This window comes from Myxocyprinus asiaticus, chromosome 3, assembly GCF_019703515.2.
Source record: "Myxocyprinus asiaticus isolate MX2 ecotype Aquarium Trade chromosome 3, UBuf_Myxa_2, whole genome shotgun sequence".
NCBI lineage: Eukaryota > Metazoa > Chordata > Actinopteri > Cypriniformes > Catostomidae > Myxocyprinus > Myxocyprinus asiaticus.
In genome coordinates, this window is record NC_059346.1 from 1,436,009 (window position 1) to 1,446,130 (window position 10,122).

General features: G+C 35.9%; 2 protein-coding genes across 2 annotated transcripts; one reads left to right on the forward strand and one right to left on the reverse strand.

Moving 5' to 3' along the window:
- Positions 1–1,724: 1,724 nt before the first annotated feature.
- Positions 1,725–6,385, reverse strand: LOC127423632 (surfeit locus protein 2-like). The gene is made up of 6 exons (XM_051668118.1): positions 6,115–6,385; positions 5,805–5,956; positions 2,842–2,945; positions 2,483–2,677; positions 2,278–2,411; positions 1,725–1,913 (listed from the first exon to the last, which is right to left on the reverse strand). The coding sequence occupies exons 1-6, from the start codon at positions 6,187–6,189 to the stop codon at positions 1,830–1,832; spliced, it is 744 nt and encodes a 247-aa protein (XP_051524078.1). The 5' UTR covers positions 6,190–6,385; the 3' UTR covers positions 1,725–1,829.
- A 206-nt stretch (positions 6,386–6,591) lies between these two features.
- Positions 6,592–9,907, forward strand: bbln (bublin coiled coil protein). Its single transcript, XM_051668394.1, has 2 exons — positions 6,592–6,928; positions 8,487–9,907. The coding sequence occupies exons 1-2, from the start codon at positions 6,850–6,852 to the stop codon at positions 8,702–8,704; spliced, it is 297 nt and encodes a 98-aa protein (XP_051524354.1). The 5' UTR covers positions 6,592–6,849; the 3' UTR covers positions 8,705–9,907.
- The last annotated feature ends 215 nt before the right edge of the window (positions 9,908–10,122 follow it).

Consider the following 10,122-nt stretch of genomic DNA (forward strand, 5'->3'; position numbering starts at 1 on the left):
CGCTGGTGTCATTTTGAAAATGTTTTGACACTGCATTAAAACATTTTAAAAATACAAGTTTTCTGGCATATTACAGTTTTCTCAAAAGTCTTTATATGAACCGGGTCAAATTGACCCGTAACAACTTCTTTGTTACTATTTTTATGGCATCGTTTATAAATACATGAAATTATCATTTTAACATTTTCAGATCCCCTCCATGGAGGATGCCATGAACAGCTCTGAGTCTTCTCTTATAATGCCTGATGAGGTTGGAGAACACATGGCAAGGGACCTGAGACCATTCGTCCATACAGAATCTCTCCAGATCCTTCAAATTCAGAGGTCCATGTTGGTGGACTCTCCTCTTCAGTTCACCCCACAGGTGTTCTATGGGGTTCAGGTCAGGGGACTGGGATGGCCATGGAAGAACCTTGATTTTGTGGTCAGTGAACCATTTTTGTGTTGATTTTGATCATTTTTCTGCTGGAAGATCCAACCAGGGACCACTGTAAGCTTTCTGGCAGAGGCAGCCAGGTTTAGATTTTTTATCTGTTGGTATATGATAGAGTCCATGATGCCATGTATCCACACAAGATGTCCAGGACCTCTGGCATAAAAACAGCCCCACAACATTAAAGATCAAGCACCATATTTAACCATGGGCATGAGGTACTTCTCACCCATCTCTGGTGTTTGCTGCCAAAAAGCTCTTTTTTTGTTTCATCTGACCACAGAACCCGGTCTCATTTGAAGTTCCAGTAGTGTCTGGCAAACTGAAGATGCATGAGTTTGTTGTTGGATGATGAGAGCAGAGACTTTTTTCTTGAAACCCTTCCAAACAACTTGTGATGATGTAGGTGATGTCTGATTTTTTTTATTATTTGAGACTTTCTGACCCCAAGACCCAACTAATTTCTGCAATTCTCCAGCTGTGATCCTTGGAGAATTTTTGGCCACTTGAACCATCCTCCTCACTGTGCGTGGAGACAATATAGACACGCGTCCTCTTCCAAGCCGATTCTTAAGATCTCCAGTTGATTGGCACTTGTTAATTATTGCCCTGATGGTGGAAATGGGCATTTTCAATGCTTTGGCTATTTTCTTATAGCCACTTCCCATTTTGTGAAGCTCAACAACCTTTTGCCGCACATCAGAAATGTATTCTTTAGTCTAACACACTGTGATTGATGATTAAGGGAATTTGGCCTGTGTGTTACCTCATATTTATACCCCTGTGAAACAGGAAGTCATGGCTGAACAATTTCATGTTCCTAGTCACCCAGATGCACTAAAAAATGTAAAATATGAATGGGAATATACTTCAGATGTATTTTACTCATAAGAATTTCTAGTGGTGCCAATAACTGTGGCCAACATGTTTTGGAGAAAAATATTTATTTAATAATGAGAAATATCCCGTTTCAATTGTTTTACTCCAATTAATGGTTAGATTTTTGTGAATTTTTTGAATAAAAGATCAAAAGGATAAACAAGGCAGATTTTTTTCACAGCCTTCTTTGCTCATATTTACCAAGGGTGCCAATATTAGTGGCCACCACTAATAATCAGCTGGTGCTGTATAATTTAGTGCATTATTTTCAAAAACAACAACAAAAAAACATGCTTTTAAATGCTTTCAAACATTTACCTGTAGATTTACAACAAAAAAAAAATAATAATAATAATAATAATTTTAAATAATGTGCATTTAGAAAAAAAAAAGTGATTTCATGAAAAGTAACAAATGGAAAGTATCTTTTAATAGAATGATACACTATACACTTATACACTTTCAGTAACAATTAGACAGAGAAAAATGCCACTTTAATGAGCCACAAACTTTATTATTATTTTCCATTTACTTTGCCAACATGTCCAAATCCTTTCTTCTTGTTCTTTTTAAATTTCTTAGTAAATCCACTGGATTGTACCTGAAACAAGATAATTGTTATTGCTGCAACTGCACATTCAATGAAAAATAATACTCATGGAATATATACATGACATCTGATCATTACCACACGGTTTTTAAATGTAAACCATTTTTTTCATTGGATTCCCAGCAAAACAAACAAACAATTATACCATTATATATACACTGTTAACTTACCATAATATAAAATGATATAGGATTTTGGTCATAGCACATCACACGTAGTCAACATATTGTGTAAACCACCATGCCACTTTCTAAGTGAACTAAATGACTGCTACATTTCATGATTAAAACTGAATGACAAAATTATGCTTTACGTTTTTCTATAATCATCTCACTGCATCAGAACAGTGACAGACCTTTTTGCGTTTGGGCGTCTGGTTTTCTACCTCCATTTCAGACACATCCTCATCATCATCAGTCTCAAAGTCATCTTCCTCTCCATCTTCCATACCCTCCTCATCCTCTGCTTTCTTTACAGTGAACATCGACGCTGCAAGGAGACACGTGTTTAACATTTAACATGATTTAAACGGCAGCCAATAGAAACAGAGCGTCACTAACGGGGGTAAAGGTCAGACATGTTGTCCTCCGAGTCGCTTTTCTCGACATCACTCGAGCTCGGAGCCCAGATGCCACTGTCCTCCTTCCTCTTGTGTCGTCTGTCACTTCCTGTGACATCATCACGCTCTTTGGGTCTCTTTTTCTGTTTGAGTCTGGCAGGAACAAACTCCACACCCTGACGAACACACTCCTCATCTGACAACAAACACACAACAATAATTAATTAAGACTGCATGATATGAACGATGTGCATAACTTATTTATAGTGATGAATCCATTTGGTGACGACACACACAGCAGCTTTAAATAACTTTATACGGTCAAATTTTGGTGTAAAATATTTGTCTATATAGACTTACACTTCTCAAGAGCTTTTTTGTATCGTTTGCCGTTGATGTGGCGTAGAACGTGTTGTGGTACGCGATTGATGTGGCGTAAAGTGAGCTTGCAGAAGAGATGATTACTAGGGAAAAGTAGATGTTAGCAGTTCTTAAAAATACACACAACATCTGACACACTGAATCAATGGGGAGCTTAAGGAAAAAGCAATATCATCATCTGTGTTTAAAATGGAATACTTTGCAATGCATACTATGACATACACTTTACATGTGCAAAGTAGGGCAGGGTATTGATTCAGATTTCCCAATTCGATTCATTAGCTCTTAATTTGAAAAGATTTCAATTGAGATTCTGATTCTGATTCATTTGAATATATTTCAGCTAATGCGGTTAATTATACAGGGGACCTTTTAACTTGGTACACTATGAAAATATTGATGTTTACCAATTTTATTTTAGCATTAGTTTTCCATCACTTTGGTCACATTTTAGCTTTTTTATGTACAAATTCCATGTATTTCATCTATAAATATGATGCCATTCGAAAAGGAATCATATTGCATAAATATGCACTTTGTTCCATGTTTATTGTTTACATCCATAATTTGTACTATTTACAAGTATTTCCATTGATAAATAGAAAATGTGCTAAAACGGTACTGTCTCTTTAAGAATAGCGGCAGTTCAACGAGCGTCTCACAGAAGTTTCGTTTGAGCGCATATTAACAAGAGAATTAAATGTTTCTGTTTTTGTTGTTTTTGATCAACAACTGATTGTAAAGAACAGAAAGGATATTAAAAGAGACATTATTCTATGACAAATGGATTGTGTGGATCTCATTTTTGGACACTCATTACACGGAACAAGTCAAGCCAAACTTTTGAGTGAAATCTCAACATTTACCAGCCAGTGGCTCATCACAGACATTTTTATAGGGCAAAATTTGGTCGCATATGCAAGTAATTTACTCGCATCGATCTTGGAATTAAAGAATCGATATTGGGATCGTTCAAATGAACATTGCAATGCATCAGAAAATCGATATATTTTTACCAACCCTAGTGCAGAAGTGCTTATTTAAAAGAACAGCTTAGTCAAAAATGAAAAACCAGTCATTATTTACTCACCCTCATGTTGTTCTAAACCTACATGATGTTATTTTTACGGTGGAACTTTAAGAATTTACAAGCACTCTGAAATCTCCTTTCCAATTACATTCAGATTAAAAATTAATTAAAAGATGCCTTGTGTGTCATTGACGCAAAATTGTCATTAGTTCTTGCATGTGAATGTGTTATCACCAGGGGTTTCGTTAAAGGTGCGGTGAGTGATTTTAGGCATTTTAGAATTTCCACAAATTGAGCCGTTGAATTAGCCACGCCCCATTTTCAAAACCCCACACTCTAAAGAAACCAAATGAGCTTTGAGACCGACACAAGCAGAAACGGTTGTCAAAAACAACAGCAGCAAAATAGCGCCCTCTACTGACAACTGTTATGAACAACATGGCATAAAAATGGCATTAAGCCTCAATAATTCACTGCAACTACAATACTATGAGAACACGCAAAATGATTGACAGGTAGAAAGTGTTAAAGACCGCAGACACATTTTTGTTTGCAGTTTACAGAGTCTAGAGGTGTCCCAGAGACCGGTGAGATATCTCACAACACTTATTTGAAACACTGATGGATAATTCCAAAATGCTGTCATTCATTTTGACTTAAAAAAATCATTTTAACCTAGTGCATCAGTTTTGAATTCCACTATCTCTTTTGTGCACTCTCCCACTGTGTGTGTGTGTGTGTGTGTATGCCCTACTTATTGCCTGGTATTAAGATTTAAGAGGCTGAGTATTAAGTATTTAGAGGCGCCATCACCATTAACACTTCTTAATATGCGTCTCTTTTGACCATCTGTGTTTGGATTTCAAAGAGAGGGACTCTGAATTAATGACTGCATACCTCAATCATTATGTCAGTGTGTTACTGCATGATTAGGGTTTTATTTTATCAAAATAAAGTGCAAAAAAGTATCATAACAAAAAAGCGCCACATAATTTCTGCTAACTTGCAGTTAATCTAAGCACAAGCATGACTTTAGAGCAGAAGTGTCAGTTATTTTAGTCAAGTACCTGCATTAGAGCCTCAGAGATGTTTGTGCTACTCATCTGTGACACTGTATGCGCATTTTCAAATGTTCCGCTCAAACATTCATTTCCTTATAAAAGCCGCACGTTACTGACAAAGTATAAAAATCTTGTTTTAGCACAGCAGTTGATTGACAGGTACAATTTGTGCTTGGGGAGTAATAAAATCTATTATTTAACCCTTGTGCGTCAATGTAAAAAACGTTACTCAGAGGACAAAAATGTCCATGTCAAAAAACTGCCATAATATATGAATATTATTTTCCACTTTCAATTATTTATTTTTTTTAACCAACATCAGTCCTGATCATAACTACCAAATATTCATTCATTTTCAGAATTTTAACCCTTTAAATGCCAGTTTGTTTACATAATGCCACTGTTGTTTTTTTACACACACACACACAAATTTCTCAATACACACATAGAAAACACACTCTGACATCCATACCAACACACACACACAATTTTAGCTGCATCATTTATTCAGTTGTCCTGCAGTGCTCTATAATACAGCAAACAGAAAATAGGGGAAAAGCTTGTATTTGCTCCATAGGCTAAACATGAGAAAAATGATTTTTTTGTCTCTCACACAAAGCATGCTACTTTTATGATGTTTTTGCCATTTTTTGGAACTAAAAAAAAAGAGCATGAACACACATCCTTTTAACACAAGAAACTCGTACGGGTTTAAAACGACATGAGCGTGAGTAAATCATGACAGAATTTTGTTTTTTGGTGAACTATATATTTTTTAAGTGACAAGCATAAAGTCAAACCACATAGTCGAACCCAGTGAAATGAACTGGTTAGTAATAATGTGTACTCACAGTTGTTTAGTGCTGGTCACTATATGAGGCTCATACTGACTGTAATCAAACTCTGCCTCTGCTGACAGTTTCTTATATTGCTTTCCTGATGTGAAATGTTGCAGTTCAACGAGACTGCACGGAAACTCATGACCGTTCAATGTGCACTTCACCTGAGAACACAGAAACACCCCAAAATATCTCAATGACAATCCATATATCATAGAGAAGAGACATTTTAACCTCTGACACGTGGTGCAGTTTAACAGGGAACTTATTAATTACTTACTTTTAAATCTTTATATTGATCACATCAATGTGTATGTTTTACCTTCTTAGAGTGTGTGAGCTCAAAGAATGGATGATTCTGTAGAAAAGACCTAAAATCTTCTGATAAATCCTCCATTACAACAAAAACAGCTGAATTAAAACATCAACAAACTAAATATTAGCGTTGAAAACCTGTTGTCGTAGTAAACTGCTAAATGCTATTACAACACCACGGAAGAGCGAACATTAAGCATCAAATTAAAAGGAAAAATAACATATACGCATTTGTTTTGAGCACACGTGCTCTGCTACTAGAAAAACTACAATTTGACGTCACGACGCTGACTGTGACGCGCAGGACCCCGCTCTTACAAAGGTTGTCCCGAAACCTTTTAAATAATTAATAATAATAATAATAATTATTATTATTATTATTATAGCCTAATAGTTTTAATCGTATTTATAACAATAAATATGAGTAAAAAAAATATTTCGATGAATTTTGATGAGGCATATTATTAAACTCCTGTCAGTCAGCTGATGGTCAGCTGACACTGAGCGGCTCTTATGTCCTTTAATCTCCTTTAACGTGCAGTCTCGTATATTCGGTCTTTTCTATTGTATATTGTATATTTAGTTATAAACAAATAGATTGTACGTGTGTATATATATATACAGTATATATAGAGTTGTTGTGCGGTCATCAGGACTGTCAGCTCTAATAGAGGATTATTCTGTTTATAATTGTTAAATCTTTTTTCTTAATTTGCATATTTATAAAGACTCTGTTTTGAAAATGTCTGGACCAAACGGTGATCCCCATATTTCAGCGGATGATGGAATAATCGATGATGAAGATGAATTCAGTGATGAAGGTATTTTTTTTTTACATATACATTTTATAAATGAGAAATGTTATACATTAACATGAGTAACCCTATAAAGCCCTCAACCTTTCTCTTCTAAATAGTGTAACAAAAACAAGTCACAGTAGTAAACTATAGCAAGTGTAACACATGAACAGTATGATTTGACTATTGTCATTTGCATCATCTCTTTGCTATATGAAAAATAAAAACATCAAAATATATCAGAATATATTCTATTCTATTCTATTGTTTTCTAATTGTTTCCAAATTTGACACTATCTTGGCATTTTGTAGATCCATTTGTGATAGATATACGTGCCGGGTCACTAAAGACCCAAAGTATAATGTTTGGCATACACCCATGCATTTAAGGGTTAAAGCATTTTGAACTAACATTAATCAAAATATATTTTTAATTTAGCATTAACCAAACTGTGAAAAAATATATTGTTTAGTGATACCTCATGTATTTATTAGTGTTAACAAATAGAACCTTAATGTAAAGTGTTACCATAATATTATAGACAGTTTATGTATTAATTTGTCTTAAAATCTGGTTTGATCTTCATCTAAGTTACAATAATGAACAAACACAATCTGTTTTAACTAATAACACACATTATTGTATTGTTCTTGTACACACTGAATACATCAATCAAACATTCACAGTGTAGGTTGGTAAAAGTAAGTGAACCCCTAGGCTAATGCCGTCAACAAAAGCTAATTAGTGTCAGGAGTTGGCAAACCTGGCATCCAATTAATGAAACAAGATTGGAGGTGTGGGTTAGAGCTACTTTGACTTATAAAAAGTTTGCCAAAGACCATCTTGACACTCCACAACACTACTGGGAAAATGTTTTGTGGACTGATGAAAGTAAGGTTGAATTGTTTGTGAAGAACACACAGCACTACGTATGGCATAAAAAGGGCACCGCATACCAACATGAAGACATCATCCCAGTGGTGAAGTACGGTGGAGGGAGCATCATGATTTGGGGCTGCTTTGCTGCTTCGGGGCCAGGACTGCTTGCCATCATCGAGGGAAAAATTAATTCCCAAGTTTATCAAGATATCCTACAGGATAATGTCAGGGTGTCTGTGTGCCAGCTGAAGATCAGTAGAAGTTGGGTGATGCAGCAGGACAATGACCCTAAACATCGAAGTAAATCCACTACAGAATGGCTTCAAAAAAAGAAAATCCACCTTTTGGAGTGTCCCAGTCAGAGCCCAGACCTTAACCCAATAGAGATGCTGTGGAATGACCTCAAGAGAGACACCAGACATCCTAAGAATATGTCTGAGCTGAAGCAGTTCTGTAAGGAAGAATGATCCAAAATTCCTTCTGAATGTTGTGCAGGTTTAATCCGCAGTTTGTGTGTTGTTAGTTTAAGCACATTGTGTTTGTCTATACTTGTGACTTTGATGAAGTTGAGATCACATTTTATGACCAATTAATGCAGAAAACCAGCTAATCCAAGGGGTTCACATACTTTTTCTTGCCACTGTATCACTCGAATGCACACCTGACTTTGAGAGTACTGAATGTTGATTTGTTTTATAACAGAATATGCAGCAATCAACTCCATGCTAGACCAGATCAACTCGTGTCTGGATAATATAGAGGAGAGAAACGATGTTCTGAACGGAAAACTGCACGAGCTGCTGGAGTCCAACAGACAAGTGCGGCAAGAGTTCAGAGAGCAGCTGACGGATGGAGACACCGAGGAACATCCTCCTCCTGATAAAGATCAAATGTCCACAGAAACACTGAATGAAGACTAGTGAGGTCTACGTGGTGTTTCATTATCATTAATGCATTCACATGTAAATGACACCTGCAGTATATTTACAGGTCATAATAGGGTAGAAAATGCTATTTTTATTTTTTGTTATGACTATATTCCACATTTTTGTGGAAGTATGAGAATTATGTAGTGACCCAAACAATCTTATATTTGAGCTTCTTCAATGTAAACACCCTTTGTCAAGATTTAAAGTCAAATGTTTCCAAACTTTTCACTGGTATAGTGTTTGTCCTTGCATTTATGTTGTTTGTGTGTAAACTGATTGTTTATGGATGTAACATCGTGTAAATAATGAAAAAGCCCTTGTAATCATCAAATATTTTAATAGAAATGAAAACAAGCCGAATGCAGAAAAATAAACAAAACCTCCATCTGCTATAAAACACTCGTTTTGTTCAGTTGTTGAATTAAAGTAGGACACGAAACACAACTTTACTGTGGTAGATTGAATGGACTGTTGTCATGTGGCCGTGGGTTCGAGTCGCAGTATGATTAGCTTGCCTTAAATGTGTCCCGCAGTCCTTCCTCTGTCAGTGCTCAACAAAATACAGAAATTACAATCTTACAACATTATTCCATGACTGAAAATCCCTTCAGCTTCATTGAAGGTGTACATGAGTGTTTCAACCAGCAGTGCAGTGCAGGTTTTATTTACCATGTCTCGCAAAAAAGATCTCAAGTTTTAGTACTATAGGTACTCTCACTAGAAGTGGCCGTCCAGCTAAGATGACTGAATGGGAACACCGCAGAATGCTCATGAGGTAAAAGAGAACCCTAGAGTGACAGATAAAGACTTGAAGGAATCATTGGAACTGGTTAACATCTCTGTTCATGAGTCTACTGTACGGAAAACATTAAACAGGTGTACATGAGTGTTTTCAGCCAGCATTGCAGTTTATAAACGTGCTATGCTCATCTTTGCACTGAATCACTTATTAATCATAAGGCCTAAACGTCTCGACACGTTCTCGGTCTGACAAACTAGTAGTAAATGCTTGATACAAAGAAATGCAACTCCACATGATTAATAAAACCAATTTACACCACTTGGACAATGACAAACAAATGTACACCTCAAATGAAGTGTTATCATTGGTGGAAATCAACACTGACTACAGTATGAAAAATGCATGGTCTAATCTCTGTTTTGCATGAAGAAAATGAAGCATTTATCAAATGAGCTTTCAGAGCTTTTGTATCAGCAGATTTCAGAGAGTTTTTCCAGTGTACAACGTTTTTGAGGTGCTGTGACAATAAAATAATACATTTTAAATCAAAAACAATATTCAAAACAACTCTTTCACTCAGCTAATGTCATTATATTCAACAATGCTCTCAGATGCCAGTATACAACTGCTCAAATTTAGTGACAAAGTAAAAAAGGTGACACTTACA

Bases quoted from the DNA above. Each gene is read 5' to 3' on its own strand.
- LOC127423632 (XM_051668118.1), bottom strand. From the start codon at position 6,189: ATGGAGGATTTATCAGAAGATTTTAGGTCTTTTCTACAGAATCATCCA. The intron at 2,946-5,804 runs GTGAGTACACAT...ACTTTTCCCTAG, and splicing joins GTGACCAGCACTAAACAACT to TAATCATCTCTTCTGCAAGC. The intron at 1,914-2,277 runs GTCTGTCACTGT...ATCTTGTTTCAG, and splicing joins AGACGCCCAAACGCAAAAAG to GTACAATCCAGTGGATTTAC.
- bbln (XM_051668394.1), top strand. From the start codon at position 6,850: ATGTCTGGACCAAACGGTGATCCCCATATTTCAGCGGATGATGGAATA. The intron at 6,929-8,486 runs GTATTTTTTTTT...GTTTTATAACAG, and splicing joins AGATGAATTCAGTGATGAAG to AATATGCAGCAATCAACTCC.